Below are 20,797 nucleotides of genomic sequence, written 5' to 3' on the forward strand. Positions count from 1 at the left end.
GCTGCTGGGACAGCGTTGTGACGACCCAATCCTGCCAGTGGCCAAACACCTATCTCACCCTTTCATTCACAGATGGTGAGGAGCACAGAGACGGGGTCCACTGGGCAGCTCACGACTCCTGTCCCACACCGGACCACCGCTCAGTGAGCGCTGACGTGGTGTGCACACACGGCTGGGCTCGTGAGGGAAGGTGGGTAGGAGGGCGCATAAAGCCACAGCCGAGGGGGAGGCCACGAAATATTTAGAATGAGAAAGATCTGCAAAGCCTTGAATTTCTTCTTCTCTACATCTCCTGCCTTTAACTCAACAAAAGGAAGTTTACTTCCCCAGATTCCATTTCTGGTGCCACATTTGTATCAATGGCTTGCATGAAGCTGTCACAGTCAAGCTTATCAAATGTGAGAAGACATGAAGCCAGGAGAGCCCCAAACACAGGCTGCTGAGCGAGATGCTAAAAGACCCAGATAGACTAGAGTGAAGGGCTAAACCAAATGAACGTGGGGAAAAGGCACAGATGCAAACGACAGGCGCCACTCTCGTCCCCAAAAGCCAACTAGACAAGCAAGGGTGGGAGCTTGGGGACAAGGGGGTGGAGGCCTGCAGCTTGGCTTGGCAGCTCTGTGTAGAGGACAGAGGGTTTTAGCAAACATTCCATTCAACGTGGGCTAAGGGGTTACCGTCCGAGTCGGGGCACTAGCTGTCCTTGGCTGTAGAAATGGAATGAGCGGCGGTCCTCTGTCCTGAGCAGCTCACACCCCCAGGCAGGTGCAGAGGGAGGGCACTGCGCAGAGCAGTGGGCAGGATGGAGACAGGGCTCTGATGACTGCCAGGGAAGCAGGGAATGTCTCATATAGGCAGCAGAAGACAATGCGAAGTCCTGTGTCCAATCCAAGGGGGCTTCAGTGTGAAACTGTTGACCCCTTACCACAGGGACAGTTGGAAGGAGGAGGAAGGAGGGCTGGGGAAACTGAGCAGGCTGCTGACGCCTGATGCACCCAGGACACTGGCAGCCAAAGGCGTCGTGTCCAAAGGGAAGGCCAGGCGCAGCCCAGATAGGCGCTGACTAGTCCTGAGGGCCAGAAAGTGAAAGTGAAAGTCACTCAGTAGTGTCTGACTCTTTGCGGACCCCATGGAGTATACAGTCCATGGAATTCTCCAGGCCAGAACAGTAGCCATCCCCTTCTCCAGGAGAGCTTCCCAACCCAGAGACTGATCCCAGGTCTCCCACATTGAAGGCAGATTCTTTACCAGCTGAGCCATCAAGGAAGCCCTGAGGGCCAAGCGGCTAGCAGAGAAGCAGGAGCCAGTCTCTTAGAGGGTGGGAGTTGGAGGAGGACAAAAAAGAGCAAGACCCAATAGGGCACCCAGCCAGGCAGCCAGAGCTTCAAAGAAGGCTCTAGCCAAGCAGGGATCAGGAGGGAAAGCAGGGAAACCAAAGGATCATCCAGTCTTGATGGAAAGCCACTTAGAATTGGCAGCCCCTAGCTCCCTGAGGGTGCTGGACCTCATCCCTGGGGTAGGCCTGGGACCCAAGAGGAGGACAAGAGGGCAATTAGCATAAGGAAGGGATTTCTTTCTTTCTTTAACTCTTTATTTGGTATTGGGGTATAGTTTTAGATGAACAGTGAAGGGACTTGCCTTACATATACATGTGTCTGTGTGTGCATGCAAAGTTGCTTCAGTTGTGTCGGGCTCTTTGCAACCCTATGGACTGTAGCCCGCTAGGCTCCTCTGTCCATGGGATTCTCCAGGCAAGAATACTGCGGTGGGTTGCCAAGCCCTCCTCCAGGGGATCTTCCCATCCCAGGGATCAAACCCAGGTCTTATGTCTCCTGCATTGGCAGGCAGGTTATTTACCACTAACGCCATCTGGGAAGCCTCATAGATGTATCCATTCTCCCCCAAATTTCCCTGCCAAGGGAAAAGGTTTCTAACAGGCAGAGGGGCCACCATAGGGCAGAGCAGAGGCTGGGGCTCCCTCCTGGAACTGGGGCTAAGGGCCTGGGGTGCTGCCGCAGGGTTGAACCAATAGCGTCTGGGTTGTTGTTCTGCCCTGGGCTTTGTCATGTCCGCTCTTGCCCTTTTCTGGAGAGGAGTCCCCAGTGGGTGAGCCCAAATTTCAAGCTGCCTTCTTATCCTGCAGGAACTAGGGGCAGGAGAGACAGACCGAGGATGGAGCTCTCACCTAACGAGAGCTTAACGGGCCTGGAGATAGTCCACTCGAGTCAGCTCTGCCTCTCAGCAGCCACATGACTTTGGCCATGTCACTTACCTTCCTAGACCTCAGTTGTCCTATCTGTAAAGCAGGGATAATAACAGAATTCACTTCACAGGACTGACCTGAGGATCCACTGAGATCATACAGGACACAATTTCTGGCACATAAGAGATCAACAAACAGAGCCTTGGCCTTCTTGTCTTTTGTGGGCTTACAAACCTTTTTTCAAATCTAAACTTGGAAGTAGAACCTGGGCATGTGATATAAGGGTGTCAAGACGGGGTGAAGGTAATTTCAGGGACTGACACAGTGAGGGGGGTATGCTGGTAGGAGATGCATGTGTGAAAAAAGCCCCCAGACTCAGAGGGGGAGCCCACACACCCATGAGCCATCGGGTGCCTGAAGGTTACATAAAGGTGACAAAGTCAGGACTTCCGTAGTAGGCCAGTGGTCAAGACTTTGCCTTCCGATGCAACGGGTACAGGTTCAAACCCTCGTCTGAGAGCTAAGATCCCACGTGCCTCATGGCCAACAAACCAAAACCTAAAACACAAAAAAAAGTTTAACAAATTCGATAAAGACTTTAAAAATGGTCTATGTAAAAAAAAAAAAAAAAATCTTAAAAAAAACTGACAAAGTCAGTTCTGAAGATGCACGGTGGTGATGGCTACGCAACAATATACCTGAACTTACTCCCACTGACTGAACTGTACCCTTAGAAATGGCTAACATGGTAAGTTTTACATATCCATTTACAACAATTAAAAAAAAATTAGTGACAAAGTTACAACCGGGGCCCAGGGTCCCTCCTACACAGCCACCAGCTTTGTACCAGTGATGTGTTCAGAGGAAATGGAATTCTGCTGGATTGAATCGTATTGAATTCTTTAATTCCAAGATAAACTCGGCACATTTCATCTCTTTTCCAATTATTAGGTTTGGGAGAATTTGAGCCGTGGTGATTTTGCCATCTATTTTCTTAAAAACAAAAAGATGTCATTTTACCAGGTTCCTGCTGAACAGAGAGACTAGAATTATCAGCATTTTCTTGGTCGTATAATGCAATGAAGTCTCCAAACAGTAAAAATTCTACCATGCCTTCCAATTTCCCAAACCCTCAGAGAGTCGATTATCTTTAGCTCAGATTTAGAATCACTGCAGTCCTACTACATACAGCCCCCCTTACAAGCACAGCAGGGACAGCCACTGAGACGGTTACGAGGAAGCATGGCCCTCGTGGAGCTCATAACCAAGCAAGACGTGTCCTAATCGGGAGGAAGCCCTGGGACCCTGTGGTGCTTTCCAAACACACATCCCCAGGCAGTGGGGTTCCCTAGCCTGCAGGGTCCAGAACATGGCACAGGGGATCTGACGCCCATCCCTAATGTAGAGCAGGGATGAAGAGATCATCATCTGAAAAGAGTACCGACCACAGTACAAAAGCAGCATGGTCCAGCGGCTAAGACTCCACGCTCCCAGTACAGTGGGCCCAGGGTTCTATCCCTGGTAAGGGAACTGGATCCCACGTGCCACAACTAAAGGATCCTGCATGCTGCAACTAAGACCCAGCACAGTCAAATACATACAAAAATATTTTGAAAAGAACAATACAAAACAGAATGAATTAACTGAAAAAGTCATGGACAGTGCACATCTGCACTCACAGGGAAAGAGAATATTCTATTAAGTTGAACATGTGCTCCCCAGTGACTTTGAAGAAGTGGGAGTTTGTATTCATGGAAAGGAGGTTGGAACTGAGTGCTGAGGAAGGGAATTTGGTCACTGACTTTAATTATCCTAAAAGCTTTAAGATGTCTGACCAGATTATATTTGTAAGAGACTTAAGAGGAGTCACCTTTAAACTTAAGTATGCTGGAGCCAAGGAACTGTCCTTTTGATTGTTTGCTATTTCAAGTTCAAGGCTATACTAAGGGGATAGCCAGCTCCCTTTGCGGACAGAAAAGGGAGGCAGTTAGGAGAAGGGACAGGTTGCTTGGACAGTCCCACACAAGGGCCTCCTGAATGCAAACTTCATCCGTTCTTGCTATCAAAAATCATTCAGGGAGTTCCCTGGTGGTCCAGTGGCTAAGACTCTGGGCTCCCAATGCAGGGGACCCAGACTCAATCCCTAGCGGGGGAAACTAGATTCTGCACGCCACAATTAAGAGCTTGCGTGTGGCAGTGAAGACCAAAGACCTCCCATTCCACAGCTAAGACCTGGTGCAGCCAAATAAATAAATAAAGATAAACATTTTTTTAAAAAACATTCATACCCACTCTGTCTACATTTTTCTCTCCTTATCATGAGCATCCTTCCAACATGGAATACTGGATACAATCAGAGGCCCCAGAGATCGTCTGATCTAATCTGCCTACTTTACAGGTGACAAAACTCAGGTAGAGAGAGAAGTGGCCTACCCAAGCTCACACTGTGATCAGTACCCCAGACAGACCAGGCCCCTCGCACCGTGCAAAGAGGGCAGAGGCTTGTTGGGAGGAAGTGCCTTGGATGGGGCAGGCACTTGGGCTACTTTTCCCACTCCGGTCACTCATTAGCTGTCTGTGTTGGGACAATGATCTCTTGTATCCCTGAATTATAGCAGAAGCTTCTTGAGAAGTATGCCTCGGCCCTCCTCGTTTCCCAAGGCTAGGTGTGTGGTTTCCAAGGTAACGCACAGCTGGGTGGATTCAGCCTCCCAGGCACCACCTCATCTTGAACCAGCAGGGGAAGAGGAGTGGGAGGTGAGGTGACACCACCTCCCCATTTACAAACAGTGACTCCTTCCAAAACCAGTTTCCCTTCTGTCCCCCTGCCAAGGTCAAGGGAAGAGGACACCTCTGACATCCTGGAGTCCTGGAGCTGAGGAAGCTTCTGGAGGACTTGGCAAGAGGTGACTGCCTGGAAGTCAATGGAGCTGCAGGCAGCTGACTCCGGAAGTCTGGGACTGGCCCTCGAGGCTGGGGCAAGTCTGAACATGCCCAGGGCAATGGTTTTCACACCTGTTAACAGACGCCCTGTCAAGAAGCATGACACAGGATGACATTTCCAACTGCCAAAACAGAAAGTCAACACAGGCAGCTGAGAAACAGCCTGCTGCTCCCTAGGCATGCCGCCCTTGGGCTCTGAAGGGCCCCGAGATGGCAGCAGGAGACCACCACCCCTAAGGAAGGGCAACATGGCAGGAAAGCCCTCTCTGGGACAGAAAGGGTTAAAGCCAAGTGTTCAAATATTTAGCAAATAAAACCAAAATGTCACACAGAGACTGCCAAGGCTGGAGTGGTAACCATGGCAATCCATGGCCAGCTGCAGATCTGAGTGTGAAGAGGCTCTGGGACCAAGGCCTGTGATGAGAGGGGACAAGAAGGGACAAGACGGCGATGCAGAGGATCACAGTGGGCCTGGCCAGCCCAGCTCACAGAGGGCAGCCTGCCAAGACCCTGGACCCCTTATGATGCACAAGCCAGGGACTTCAGGCCAGTCTGTCAGTCTTAAAGAGACTCCGTTTGGTCTTCTATGGACCGAGGAAAGAATCAATCTACCCGTCTGACCCCTGGGCTTGTTGTTCATTCATTTGGTTCCAGTTATCGAATCCCTGCCGTGTGCTGGCTGCTCTTGGCTGTGGCACAGAGCAGAGAGTCCGAGTCAGTCCCCACCTCCATGGACCTGTGGCCAGAGCAGACACAGGTGAGAAACAGTGTCCAGGTCAGAACACAGCCAACTTCTAGAAGGGGCACCTTGCCCAGGGAGTGGGGGCGGCCAGAAAGCTTCCTGGAGGAGGTAAAAACCTAAAAGTCAAAGGGGTAAAGTCAGGCAGGCAAGAGGTCTGACAATATACCTGACAACGCTCCAAAAAATACGCAGCACTAGACAAGATGAGAGGTGACGCCGTCGTCACCTAGGGGGCTGCCGATGCGTCATCCTCTCAGCTTTCTGTCTTTGAAGGGTAGTCTGACAAGGCCTCGTGGTATTCGGACTGAGCAGCACTGGCCCCTCTTTCCTCCTTCCCTTTCAGCCATCCAGGTGCAGGCAGGTCGTTGGGAGGCCCGGCACCGTCCTCTGGACACATTCCCCGTTTCCAGTCTCCCTCGTGTGCGGCCATCTGTCCGGGGAGTGTTTGTTGGCACAGGGCAAGAAATGGACATGAGCTCGGCAGAGGAAGCCACTATCCAGAACATTCCAGTCAAGTCCTAAGGTTCTGAAGGAGCTCATGTCCTCGGACCAAGCAGGCTGAGGGGCTATCCAGGGGCTTCAGGATCTCAGGGGTCCCCAATCTATCTGTTCAGCTCTAAAGGAGGACCTTGGCCACTGGCCCATCCACGATCCCCAGTGAAGGCCATTCAAACCCATCAGTCAACCAGCTAGAGACACCATTAGGAAATGTCTATCAGGGGCTCGCAAGGACAGAGATCCCAGCCCCACCAGGGTGAGGCAGCTCTCTTCTCCCCTGGAAGACAGACAGACGTTCCTTTCTCTCCTCTTTAATGCCCCTGAAACGCTCCAGGCCAGTTTCATCCCAAACATGCACAGGACTCTGCTCCTGGTGAATACACTGCTTGGTTAAAATGTCATCTCCCTGTGAGAGATTCCCAGCTCTCTGTGGCCACCTAATGTTTCACACACACACACCTCACACCTCAAAGCTTATCAGCCTGGGTCCCAGTGGATCGAGGTCTAGGACAAGCAGCTTCCAAAGGCAGGGACCAGGTCTCAATTAGTTCTGGATCCTCCATGTCTGACATACAGTAGTCCTCACCTAACAGATAGAATGTGACTTGAGCCCAGTTTCTTCTAGAAGGAGAAGGGAGAGTAAGGGAATAGAGCAAGACTCAGCCTGAACCTTCAGTCCATTCCCTGAAGGGAAGACACTCCTACTAACTCATTTATTTATTTTTTTTTTTCCTACTAACTCATTTAGCAGTGGACCCCTAAAGCATCAGAATTCCCAGTGACTCAGCGGTAAAGAATCTGCCTGACCATACAGGATTCACAGGAGATTCAGGTTCGATCCCTGGGTCGGGAAGATCCCCTGGAGAAGGAAATAGCAATCAGCTCCAGTATTCTTGCCTGGAAAATCCCATGGACAGAGGAGCCTGGTGGGCTACAGTCCGTGGAGTCACAGAGTCGGACGTGACTGAGTGATTGAGCACACACAGGCCCAAAGCATGTGAACCAGTGACACCTCCTGTGTTCCAGAGGCCCACGTCCCTGTGACAGCAGGTTTCACGTGCCCGGGAGGGTACTCCAACCTACGGGACCATCGTGCCAGGGCATGTGAGCCTTTCCGTAACATGAGCTATCTCTTGAATATAATTTCATATGTCTTACAATCTGAAGTAATCTCCCTGTAAGCTGAGAATTCTACGGCTACTTCATAAAAATATCCACATTTACACATAACTTAAAGTCTCCTTTTATTGGTCTCCTGTGTTTCAGATGCATGAGGTTGAAGTATCTTGTCACTATTCTGTTTCTGTCAGATCTGAAGTGGACTAGAAGGCTCTGGAGGCCAACAGCAGATTGTGATCTGATTGATGCTTTTCACATTGAATATGGCCAGTAATCACAGACTGAAATTAATGATCTCTCAAGTTCCCGTCCACACTGGATGATGGGAAATCTGCCACTGCCTATGTCCCAGGCTAGGTTCACAGCAGTCTCCCCATTTTAGTTTGACAGATGTTATCTGAGCCCCGCTATGTGCCAGGCACTGTCCTGCAGCTTCCCGCCCCTATGGCTTCCTTGAGGACACCAAAGCTCGGCTCCACATCTCCAGATGTAGACGTACCTTCACTTTCCACCCGCCCCCCCAGGCCCTAAGCCAGGGCACTTCCTCCCTGGGGCACCCAGACCAGAAGCTGGCTGCTGGGTATTTCCTCCCTCTCCACTGGCTCCTTCCTGCAGAGCTGACAGACAGCGCCGTCTCTCCAGGTCACACATGCAGACCAACAGCTCTCCCTCCTCACTGCGTCCTCCCCAGTGGCCACTCTGCCTTCCTTGATTCACAGCCAAACTTCTCAGAAGACTGACCAGTATGCAGTCTCCACTTTCTCACCTCCGACTTGGTCCTCCGTTCCCCTTCCACCGCCCCGTGACTGCCACTCCCAGTGACAGGGCTGATAAAGGGCACAATGACCTACCCACAGCCAAATGCAAAGGGCCAGTGTAGTCCGACTCCTTGGCCCCTTGTGACAGAACTGGCACTTCCTTCCCTGTCCCGGCTTCCTGACTCCCTCCCCTGGGGTCTCCTCTGACCTCCCTAACTCTTTTCTTCTCCTTTGTGGGTCTATCTGCCTCCTCCCACTTCTCACTCGATGATGTCCTTCTGGGGGTCTGTCCCCTTCCTCCTCTCATCCCACTGCCCCCTTCCCACCAGGCCTATCCTCTTTATCACTATCCTGGAGGCAGCTGGATGCCCACCCTCCCCCCAACCTGAACTTGGACATGTCCAAACTAACCTGGTCGTCATTTCCCACCTCAACCTCCTTCTGTGGTTTCAACCATAATGAATGGCACTGCCAGCCACTGAGTTACCCAAGCAACGGCTGGGCTCCTCATTTCCCACAGACAGTACCTCCAACCTAACAGGTGACCAAGTCTGATCAATTCTACTTGCTCGACATCTCTTAGGCACAGTCTCTCCTGTCCCAGCTCTGGTCTTGCCCTGATTCAGGGTGTCACCATCCCTCATTTCGACCATGGAAACATGCTTCCAATTAGGCTCTCTGCCTCTGAAATTGGCCCTTGCAACATTTGCCATGCTGCAGCAAAAATGCAAATCTGATCATCTGTCTCCCTAACTTAAACCCCTTCCATGGTTCTCCCTGCTGCCCACAGGACACTTCTAAAGCCCTTCAGCAAGACAGATGAGTTCCCGCTGGTCCTGCCATGCTCCAGAGTGGACCCGCCCTCTGCCCAGGATGTTGTCCTCGAGGCATTCTGACTGTACTCTGCAGTTTCCCGTCTCAGAGCCTCTGTATATTTTGAGACCTCTGCCTGGGATATCCTTTCCTTGCTGTCAGCACACAAACGCATCCTCACTGAAGCTAAGCTGTTTTGCACATATTATCTAATTTGATCTGTACAACAACCCTGTGGTGGGTATTGTTAGTATCATTTTCCAGAACCCACGTTGAACTACTAAAAAATCTGTGTTCTCAGCCTCCTGCTATCCTGCCTTTCAGGATGTCACTAAAGACATTAATTAGGGCCACAGTGACAACTCCTTGCAGAAGCAAAAGTGATTTCAAGGTTTCCAGCACAGAGGACTGGGTGCCTGTCTCAGGGTCTGCACAGAGTAGGCCCTCGTTAGGTACACACTGCATGAATGGACGAGCTAGATGGATAAGAAGGGGAGAGGAGGGAGGGTCCAGGGGAGCGATAAAGCATTCGGTGTTTCACTAGTCAGAATGGCCATCATCGAAAAGTCTACAAATAATAAATGCTGGAGACAGTGTGGAGAAAAGGGAAGCCTCCCACACTGTTGGTGGGAATGTAAATTGGTGCAGCCACTATGGAAAACAGAAAGGAGGTTCCTCCGAAAACTAAAAATAGAGTTGCCATATGATCCAGCAATTCTACTCCTGGGCATCTATCCAGAAAAGATGAAAACTAATTCAAAAAGATATGTGCACCCCAATGTTCATAGTGGCACTATTTAAAATAGCCAAGACATGGAAGCAACCTAAGTGTCCGTTAACAAGTGAATGGATAAAGAAGATATTGTATTATGTGTATACACGAGGGAATACTAATTCGCCATTAAAAAGAATGAAATAATGCCATTGCAGCAACATAAATGGACCTAGAGATTATCATATGAAATAAGTCAGAAAGAGAAAGACAAATAAAATATGATATCATTTACACGCCGAATCTAAAATACGACACGAACTTACGGGAGGCTAGTGGTAAAGAAGCCGCCTGCCAATGCAGGAGATGCAAGAGACACAGCTTCCATCCCTGGGTCAGGAAGATCCCACGGAGTAGGAAATGGCAACCCACGCCAGCGTTCTTGCCTGGAAAACCTCCCCCTGCACAGAGGAGCCTAGCAGGTTATAGTCAGTGGGGTCACAAACAGTTGAACATGCCCGAGCACAGTAAAAAAGAAGAAGAACTTATTTACAAAGCAGAAACAGACTCACAGACATAGAAAACAAACTTATGCTTATCAAAGGGGGAATAAATTAGGAGTTTGGAATTAACAGATACACACCACCCACAATAAAATAGATAATAAAGACCTACTATATAGCTATATAGGGAAATGTATTCAATTTCCTGTAATAAATCACAAAGGAAAAGAATCTTAAAAAGAATATATATATATATATATAACTGAATCACTTTGCGGAAATTAACACAATATTGGAAATCAACTATACTTCAAATGAAAGAAAAAAGAAAGAGAGAGAAAGGGAGGCAGAGAGGAGTTCAGTGCTTTATAACAGGTCGAGTCAGGGACATGTCAATGGCCCCTAAAGTGTGATTGTGCAATGCGGGGAGAGGAGGCTGGCAGCCAATCTGGGAGGTGCTGGTGATCACCAAACCACAGGAATACATGGACTCCCCACAGGAGAGTTCAGTTTTCAAAGTTTTGATACACAACACAAAACCCAAAGTATTTGGCTTTTCATTTCTTTTCGGGACACATTAGCCTAAGGAGAACAGATGCCTGGGTCTTTGAGCCTCTGGGCTCCAAGATATCATCCTCAGATGACGGGCGCTGCCTCGTGGGAAGCTTAGGGACCTTTTTTCCCTGTCCCAGAACAGAGCCGGGCTGAGTGGACATTCCAGAGAGGCCCGTTTCTTCTCAGTTGGAGGGGCAGACTTTCTAAAACTCACGATGCCCAGTCAGGGACAGCCTCCCCCAAGAGGCCGTGACGCCCTGGGACAGGCCGGCCCACAGAGGGGGGCCTCCTGCACTGGTGGGGGGTACACTCCATCGCCTCCAAGAAGCTTCTAAGCCTCAGGGCAGGACTTGAAGCCAGAGTTTGGTTGAGAGGTTCCCAATAATGTTTCAGAATTCTTCTTTCTCAAAAATGCAAGTTGTCCATATAACAAAGAGGAATCCTATTCCAGAAAGCACTCCTGGCCTCCTGTGTGTGCTGGGCGGGGGCCAGGGGCCTGGGTGTGAGCAGCTGGGGCAGGGCTGGGGGGAGGTGGAAACACGGCCATCCGGTTCCTGCTATAATTGAGCCAAGTGGCCAGCAACTGGTGTGGATAAGGAAGTGGCAAGCATATCGTTGACACAAGCCCCTGACCTCACCCTACCCTGTCCCTGCCGGGCTTCCCAACAGATGAGCGGCGGCTGGGCTCTCCCTACAGAAGAGGTTATCCAAGCAGCCCCTCTGGATAAGCAATCATGCCTGGGATTACCCTCCCTCCACTCACTCTCAGGAAGCAGGTTCCCTAGCTGGCTAGCACCAGACCTCAGTCAGAGAATTACAGAATGGGGTGTGGCGGGCTTAGGCTCTTCAATGAACAGATGTGGAAACTGAGGCCCAAGACCACAGGGCTAAGAAATGGTCAAAATGACTTTGGAAATCAGACATCTCAAATCCAGCACCCTTTCATTCCAAACATCCCCTGCAGAAAACCAGCTCCCTGTCACACACTGTGGGTCCCTGGAAATACAAAGATTCACAACATCATTGTCCCTGAGGCTGGGGAAAAGGACCGGCACAGAAAACTACAGTATGGTCAGGTAAGTACGTATGAAGGCTCTGCTGTCTGGGCCCAAACCATTCCAGATTCCCTCTGGCCAAAGAAGGTCCCATTAGAACTTTCCAGAAGAAAGAACTTCACTGGACAGGTAAGAGGCACAGAGGGAGCCACGTTCTGGTGACAACAAACATGTTGGTGGGCCAGGTAGGATGACGGACTGGGTGGTGGGAGCTGAGCATGCAGGCAGGGTAGAGAGAAGTCCAACCACTTTCCAGTACCGAGTGGTCCTGACAGTGACTGCCTGGTGGGCACAGCTTGTGAGATGAGGCCCAGCTGGAAGCAGTGGGACAGAGGTCACAGGAAATGGACCCACCCTCTTACAAGTTCAGCAAGGTGGATGGTATGACTTCCACACTTCACATGGGGAAACCAAGGCCCAGAGAAGTTGTTATAAGTTGTTCTTGGCCCAAGGGCATTCAGACTGAAGTGTCTGAGCCAGGATTCAATGCCTTCACTGACTTCACTTCGTTGCTCTGAACTGTGAGTGTCAGGCCAAGACAAGTAACTGACATAGCATCCTCTGGTGCCCATAATGAGGGCGAAGCAGAGACTAGCTGTGAGGTGAGAAAGGACAAAGTGTGCCCAGCTAGGTGCCAGCCCTACCACCTGGAAAGAACGAGGTCACAACTGCAGTTGGGTGGGGTCAGGTCTGAGAGCTAAGGCTGCCAGCCCTGGGATCCAGCAGGGCAGGACCCCAAAAGAATCAGAGAAGGGACACCTGGCTCTTCCAATTCCAAGGCCTGGAGTAGAAATAGCAGCAGCCAAGCCGAGTGGACCCAGGCGTCAGGCTTGGACCAGCTCCTTTCCCTCTTCCCCAAGCCTGGATCACAGCTGAGCTTCACTACTCTGCCTTTTTCTCTGGCCTGTGTGACCCCTCTGCACAGGTCAAGGTGGTATCAATTCAGTTCAGTCGCTCAGTCGTGTCCGATTCTTTGCGACCCCATGAATCGCACCACGCCAGGCCTCCCTGTCCATCACCAACTCCCGGAGTCTACCCAAACCCAAGTCCATCGAGTCGGTGATGCCATCCAGCCATCTCATCCTCTGTTGTCCCCTTCTCCTCCTGCCCCCAATCCCTCCCAGCATCAGAGTCTTTTCCAGTGAGTCAACTCTTCGCATGAGTTGGAGTTGCGAACTTCGCATGAGTTCGCAAAGTATTAGAGTTTCAGCTTCAACATCAGTCCTTTCAATGAACACCCAGGACTGATCTCCTTCAGAATGGACTGGTTGGATCTCCTTTCAGTCCGAGGGACTCTCAAGAATCTTCTCCAACACCACAGTTCAAAAGCATCAATTCTTCGGCGCTCAGCTTTCTTCACAGTCCAACTCTCACATCCATACATGACCACTGGAAAAACCATAGCCTTGACTAGACGGACCTTTGCTGGCAAAGTAATGTCTCTGCTTTTGAATATGCTATCTAGGTTGGTCATAACTTTCCTTCCAAGGAGTAAGCGTCTTTTAATTTCATGGCTGCAATCACCATCTGCAGTGATTTTGGAGCCCAAAAAAATAAAGTCTGATACTGTTTCCACTGTTTCCCCATCTATTTCCCATGAAGTGATGGGACAGATGCCATGATCTTAGTATTCTGAATGTTGAGCTTTAAGCCAACTTTTTCACTCTCCTCCTTCACTTTCATCAAGGTGATATAGTGTAGTACGATGCCTCCTGATGAGGGTGCAGGGGCTCAGAGGAACTAAGGAAATACCTGGGTCCCACAGCTGGTTTGGGGTGGGGTGAACCTGGCTGGGAGCCCCGACTGCGACTCCCGGTCCCGTCTCCCATTCCTGCCCATTTCTCCTGCCTGTACTCCTGGCTCCTTCCTGGGGTTAAAGCCCACCATGTTGTCCAGGTCGGCCCCACAAAGGAACATGTTTGGTGGTGTCTGGGACTCTTAGCCTTCACAGCACAAGCTCTGTCCCTGCACCTGTGACCCCTCCGGAGACTAAAGAGTCCCCACCTTCTCAATGAGTGTCCTCTGGTCATCAACAGAGTGGAGCCGAGGTGGCCTGCAGCCAAGGCTCCCTCCCCCAGGCTGGCTGCAGTGGCCCCCGGCACGCAATGGGAGAGCAGACCACCCTCCCAGGAGCAGAAGATGCTCACCCATCTCTGCCTGTGCGGCCACTCAGCCCAGAAATGCTGGGTGACAAGAGATACGATATTTGAAGTGTTTTACAGTTCACAGAGCCCTCTCACACTACCCATTCATCCTCACAACAACCTGTAAACAGTGGAATGAAAAGCCCCATGTTCCAGACAGAAAAGTTCACACGTTCCAGTCCAGAGAGGTCACAGGGCTGGCCAGAGACCTGCTGTGAGAAGAGGTCATGGCTGAGTCTCAGCCCCAGCTTTCCCAACTCTGAGTTCTGGTCTTTGTCAATTTCTCGCCTGCTGCCCAGATGTAGATCTATCTGTGCTCTTCCAGCCAAAGAACAGGGTTATATTCAGATGTGCATGCAAGTGAGAAAAAACATCTGGATACCATAGAACCCTCCAGGGCCCCAGCACAGCAGGTCAGCCCAAGGGCCAGGTGACACAGGAGACCCATTGTCAGGAGAAGATGCCTCCAACCTGCTCACTCCTGCCTGCCCTTCCCAGCCCAGGTCAAACCATCCTCCTTATAGCGGCCAAACTGGAGTACACCCCAGACGCCAGGCCAATATTTCTCTGGGTGCCAAGTGACTCCTGGGCAGCAAGAAACAGAGGCCTCCTCGACCACAGCAGATTCTATTCTTTCTAGAAAACGACTCCTTCCTGGCACAGTCCAGGAAGTGGTAAACACACCATCAGACTCCTAGTATTATCTAGTGCAGTGTGTGTGTGTGTGTGTGTGTGTGTGTGTGTGTGTGTGCGCGCACGCAGGCACATGCATGCAAGGGCACAGGAGGAAGGTCTGCTTCACTTGGGAGATTGAGTGGCTCACACTCAGAAAAGATCCAGCAAGAGATAGAAAGAGCAAAGTCAGTCCTACAGTAAAACAGTGCAAAATGAAGACTCTGAGCAGGACTGTCCCCAAAACATGAAGCCATGTTTGCCTCTGGGATAATCACCATGGTTCTAAAGCCCCAGAGCAGTGTCACGGTTACCTCTCCCGTGAGGGCCCAAAACGAAAGAGAAGAGCCACAGTCTCGGATACTGTCTGGTGAGATCCCCCAACTAGTTCCTGAGGGGGCGAGGGGTGGGCTCAGCCTGGGGGAGAGGAACGGCCCTGCATGAAGGGATGTGGGCAAGGGCACCTACCTGGACTTCACGTGTGTGATAGGCGATGATCAAACCCAAAAGGATGATGGTAGACAGACTGATAAGGCATTTCAGGGCCAGTGAAAACATGGAATCCTGCAGAAGAAACGGAAAGAGAGGATTAGAAAAGATCCAGGACAGAACATTTCACTCTGAGGCTACGTTAAGGGGTGAGGGGCAGCGACAGCAAAGGAAAGACTGTCACCAGCACCTCCCAGGAGCAGAATACAGCACAAAGGTAGCCAGATCCCCGAAAGCACCTTGGGCTGGGCCCTGGGCTGGCTCAGTCTCCGCAGCTGCCTCTGAGCCTCTGTTTTCTAGGGTTAAATCGTATTTGCATTCCTGGGATGAACCCTGCTTGGGCGTGATGTATTATGTTTGTTATACATGGCTAGATCCAGTTTGCTGATGTGTTGTTTAGAATTTTTGCCTCCATACTCATAAGTCATATGAACATAATTCTTTTCTGTGCTGCTATTATCTGGTTTGGGCATCAATACTGTGCCAGCTCCGGCCTTTCTTTCCTCTTAACAAACCTGAACCAGAGGATTCCAAGGTCCCCTCCATCCTGACAATGCAGAGTTCTTTCGGGAATGAATGAGAATGTCCTGGTGGTGGCTCTCCCATTTTAGGCCAAGGGCACGGAAGGAAGCAAGGGCAATGGAGGAATTCCTGGAGAAGGAAGGGGGCCGAGCACAGAACAGCAAAGTTCCTGGGCAGGAAAAGGGCCCTGAGGGTCCCTTCAGCTGAGGCTGGGGGAGGCAGGGTGGGTCATTTGGCCTCTGCTGCAGTCCTCCAGCCCCAGGGCCGCTTACGGGACCCACATGGTTAGCAGCAAGAGCTCCAGACCAGCCCACTGCATCCAACCCCTGATACAGCCACTTACTAGCCATGTGATCTCAGGCCGCTCACTCTATCTCTGCACTCAGTGGCTTCTGGCATCAGATGGGGATAATAGCAGTACCTACCTCTCAGGGCTGCTGTGAAAGATAAAGGCAGTCTATAAGATTGAAGGCAGAAGGAGAAGGGGATGACAGAGGATGAGATGGTTGGATGGCATCACCGACTCAATGGACATGAGCTCGAGCAAACTCCAGGAGACAGTGAAAGACAGGGAAGCCTGGCATGCTGCAAATCCATGGGGTCGCAGAGTCAGACACAACTGAGCAACTAACAATATGTAAGGTGCCTAGCCCAGTACCCGGCCCTGTGAGGGATGGCTACCGTCATTTCCCTCACCTTCTCTGCAGGGCTGGTACCGCCTGGGCATTTGGAAGCCAGGGAGCAGAGGCGGCTCCCAGTCCCGGAGGAAGGCAGGAACACAGCCCTGAACAAAGGCAGTAGAGAGCCGGCAGTACTTCCAAGCACGGTGTTGTAGCCCCATGCATCCTGAGAGACGCCTGCCACACCACAAACAGTCCCTGTGCTCCAGAATCATAAAATGCCTGGTGTCTACAAAGCAACTTACTGTTTACAAGGTGGTTTCATACCTTGTTCTCAACCATTCTCAAGACAGCCCCAGGCCTTTCACCCAACTTTATAGATACCACAGGTGAAGGCTCAGAGGGGTGAGTGGCTCGGGCCAGGGCCCAAAGCCAAGGCCTCTGACTCACTGCCCGCAAGTCCTCAGCCCGCTCTTCGGTGGGAAACAGAGTAAAAATGTGAGAAGTGTCCATTTACACAGACCCAAATGCCAAGATAATAATGCAAGGTGTCTCAAAGGTGCGTGAGTGCATGCTAAGTCACTTCAGTCATGTCCGATTCTTTGCAACTCTATGGACTATATAGCCCACCAGGCTCCTCAGTCCATGGGATTCTCCAGGCAAGAATACTGGAGTGAGTCCCCATTTCCTCCTCCAGGTCCCAAAGGTGGGATATAATTAATCACCACGTGCAACCTCCAGTAGAGAGGGGGGAGACATCACTGTCCAAGAAAGCAAGCTTTCGGAGACAGAGGGAGGGGTACCTGAGATCTCCAGCATTAGAGGGCAAGGGATCCAATATGGGGCAGCCACGGAATCAGTGGAGGGCTTGGATTTGAGCCCAGGGTTCCCAGATGCCCAAGTTTGTGCTCTCAATCCCCTTTGCAGGCTGAGATGGAAAGACAGCAGCTCTCCCTGGTGTCTGCCAATCTACCCTTCATCTGTGTGATACAGTTAGTGCCCACTTAGTGCTGGGAACCCAAGGGAGAACCCATGCAGGAGCTCATTCTTTCTTTCTTTCATGACGATTTCAACCTCTTCTCATTTCTTGAGCATCTCCTAGGTGTCCAACAGTGTGGTAGACACTACAGGATATTTACAGAGATCCTCTGCCTACCAGAAGCTTCCAAACTGGCTTACATACAGAACCCAACTTTCTATACTATGTAGGACCATCCAGCTGCAGGGAAAGATGTCCATTTTGCTCTTCCTAGATGATGGTCTAATTATAAGCCACGTTTCATTTAGCCTCTTGTATGTTCTACACTTAATGAAGAGCAGCCTGGAATCATTTACTCGGCACACACGCACAGAAATGTCTCGAGGAGTACTATGCTGCTCCAATTAAGGGCCCAGGACAAAACAGAACACAGTTTCAGCCCTTGGGAAGGTTCCGATCTTTGAAAGCACTATTGGGTGCCTGAAACACCATCCGAACCACAAGACCTAGCGGGGCTGAAGAGCAGGTGGTGAATTCAGGGACACTCAGACTTTGAGGATAAGGCCACTTCCCCTTCAGAAATCAACTGGGAACAGATCATAATGCTTTCGAGCCAGAAATGACCATCACTTTCTTCTCAAAGGGGTCTGAAGACATCTGGGGAGCATCACGCCTCCCCAGGGAAGGATTTGGGACCAGCTGCGTATTTCAAACTCTAATTAATTTCTTTTGGCAGAAATGAACTGAAATCAGAATCCAACTCTATTTCCATCATTTTTAGAGGAAGAAATAAAGGGAAAGGGGCCAGATGCTGTCTCCTCTCCTTCAAGCCTCTTCCTTTTGCTCTAAAACTCAAAGCCTTTACGTAAAAGGCAACTCCACCCTCTTCTTGGTTTTGGCCAGTGAAACCTTGTTGGCCAGCTCCAGCCCCATGGGGAGACGAATGTGTACTCGATCAGCGGGAATGCTCGCTACTTTACAGATTTCCTTGCAGTCTCCAGCACATGTCAATAAAAAATAAACCGTCAACCATTTTTAATAGCCAAAAATATGTCAAAGAAGTAAGCTGGACTAGAAATGTTTTCTATTTGTTAAAATGCTGAATTATCTTTTCTTTGCTGTCTGATCTCCAACTAAGCTTGAAACTGACATGGTTCTTCGGATGATGGCAGCCATCAGGGCTGGCTAGCTGCCGCACGCCATAAAGAGATAAAAAAGGGGCCAAAAACTAAATCAAAGTCCGTGGACAGGGAGCTAGAAGGCCCCCTTCCAGTAGCTCAGGCCTGGCAGCTTATGCTGGGCATGTGGAAGATTCCTCTCACGGAAGCGAAATAACTCTGGAAGCAAATCCAAGCACCTGTAGGGCTTGAGGGCCTGCGGGACTGGGTTGAGTTGATCACAGCACTCCCTCCCAGCCCTATGAGTCCCTTTGGCCCTTGGATGGCAGTGAGTGGGGAGCCGAACAGGTGTGTGTACATACATACACAAGCCCTGTGATCACCCCAACCGATCAACCCTTCTCCCCTGCAACTCAGAACTTTTAAACAATAGAGTAACAATCCTTAATACACAAGAATGCTTACGAGTCATATCTCAACAGATGAGAGTTTTTTCAAAGCCATTATTCCTAAATGCTCCCAAATATTAGAGTGGGTAAGCAAATGGGAGTCTAGCCAGTGATGGAACACTATGTTGTCACTCAAAGCCACTTCTGTCAAGAATATTTGAAGAAGAAGAAGAAAAAAAAAGAATATTTGAAGACATCAGGAAAGGCTCATGATTCAATACCAAGTGATCAATCTGGACCCCAAAACTATATATATATATTTCCAATTATTTTTAATGTAAAAATGAGAAAATACATAGTATGATTCTATTAAGTGTCAGGGTACTCAACTGTATTACCTCTGATGCTCTGAGTACAACAGGTACTTAATGAGTGCTTCTTGAAGCTTAATAATAGTGCTTTTATTTTGACCTAATGTTTATTAAGTGTCAACTACATACCAGGTCCCAGACTATGCCTTCTACACAAATTACTTTGCATCCTCACCCTACAGATGAGGTCATAATGTCTCCATTTTACTGATTAAAAAGAAAACTGACGGACTTCCCTGATGGTGCAATGGATATGAATCTGCCTGCCAGTGCAGGGGACATAGTTTGGATTCCTGGTGCAAGAAGCTTCTACATGCCGTGGAGCAACTAAGCCCATGCGCCACAACTACTGAGCCTATACACCACAACTACTGAAGCCCACATGCCTAGAGCCCAGGCTCTGCAATTGTAGAGGCCACGGCAATGAGAAGCCCCAGGATCGCAACAAAGAGGAGACTCTGCTCTCTACCACTAGAGAAATCCCACACGCAGCAACAAAGACCTAACATAACCAAAAATATAAATAAATAAGTTTTTTAAACTGAGGTCATAGAGACAATGTGACTTCTCCAAGGCCATACAACTAGCCCAGATTTTAGCTATACATCAGATTTTTCTATATACCATGCTCCCCCCCACCCCCCGCCCTGTGCCTTCAAAATGAACTAGACTCCCATGTGAGGTGCTGAGTTTGTGTCATCCTAGCAGAGGCTGGCTACAGCCATCGGGGTGCTATAGAGGGGATTCCTAGCAGGGAAGGAGGGCGAACCACATTCCTACAAGATGCCCGCATCATGTGGTCCCTGTTCTGCTCCAAGACAAGAACCAGCCCTTCACAGATCTACGACTTCTCACTGATGACAACAATCTGTTGTAAAGCACTGCTCTAGGGGCCTGCCATGCAAGGTGAGCATCGTCAACCCCCTTTTACAGAGGAGGAAACTGAGACTTTGAGAAGTCACCTAATTTATACAAGGATGTGGCCAAAAAATGGAGGCAGGACTTATTCCAGATAATCTGCTTTCAGGTCCCGTGCTCTGCCCATACATCAACATCCCACCTGCCCTGCTGGTCAGACTTTTCCAGCCTCCAGTTTCTGCAGTGAGCCTTCTCAGAACCGCTCCAGCCCTTCCTCCCCTGAGGCTGTGTGGAGTGTGATGGAGTGTGTTCCTGGCTTCTGAGCCAGCCGTATAAACTGCTCTCCCCACCTGCCTTGTAACTTCCAAAGACAAGCCAGAATTGTAATGATTATGGTAGACCTTCCCAGAGACTTTGAAGTCCTAAATGTGTTTTATTGTTGGAACATTTGAAAATAACAGAAAACCATACTTGCAAGCAGAGTCCTAGAGGGGCACTGAAAACAAGTGAAACATATCAGGTAAAAAATGGGGAGGTGCCTTCCCCCAAGAATGAGTATGCATGTGTACATACGAGCCCCATTCATGATCTCTGTCACTGGCTGGAATCCTCAAAGGGGAAGAGGTGATACCATCTAAAGTCTGTATCTCCTGAATTAAGATCTATGTTTTATGCATTCGATTTGGGAAATAATTGATTTCGAATTCTTTTCTGCTTAATAAGGTCAACTTTTC

At 49.9% G+C, this 20,797-nt stretch overlaps 1 protein-coding gene across 3 annotated transcripts in view; it reads right to left on the reverse strand.

Annotated features, from left to right (window-relative positions):
* Nucleotides 1-20,797, reverse strand: part of KCNN3 (potassium calcium-activated channel subfamily N member 3) — a 174,748-nt gene that overhangs the window by 113,838 nt on the left and 40,113 nt on the right. For all 3 annotated transcript variants that reach the window (XM_070367269.1, XM_005898654.3, XM_070367270.1), the window contains exon 2: nucleotides 15,186-15,281. In XM_070367269.1, the coding sequence (XP_070223370.1) occupies nucleotides 15,186-15,281 (96 nt within the window). The remainder of the gene's footprint in view (nucleotides 1-15,185; nucleotides 15,282-20,797) is intronic.

The sequence above is a fragment of the Bos mutus genome, chromosome 3 (genome assembly GCF_027580195.1).
Source record: "Bos mutus isolate GX-2022 chromosome 3, NWIPB_WYAK_1.1, whole genome shotgun sequence".
Lineage (NCBI taxonomy): Eukaryota > Metazoa > Chordata > Mammalia > Artiodactyla > Bovidae > Bos > Bos mutus.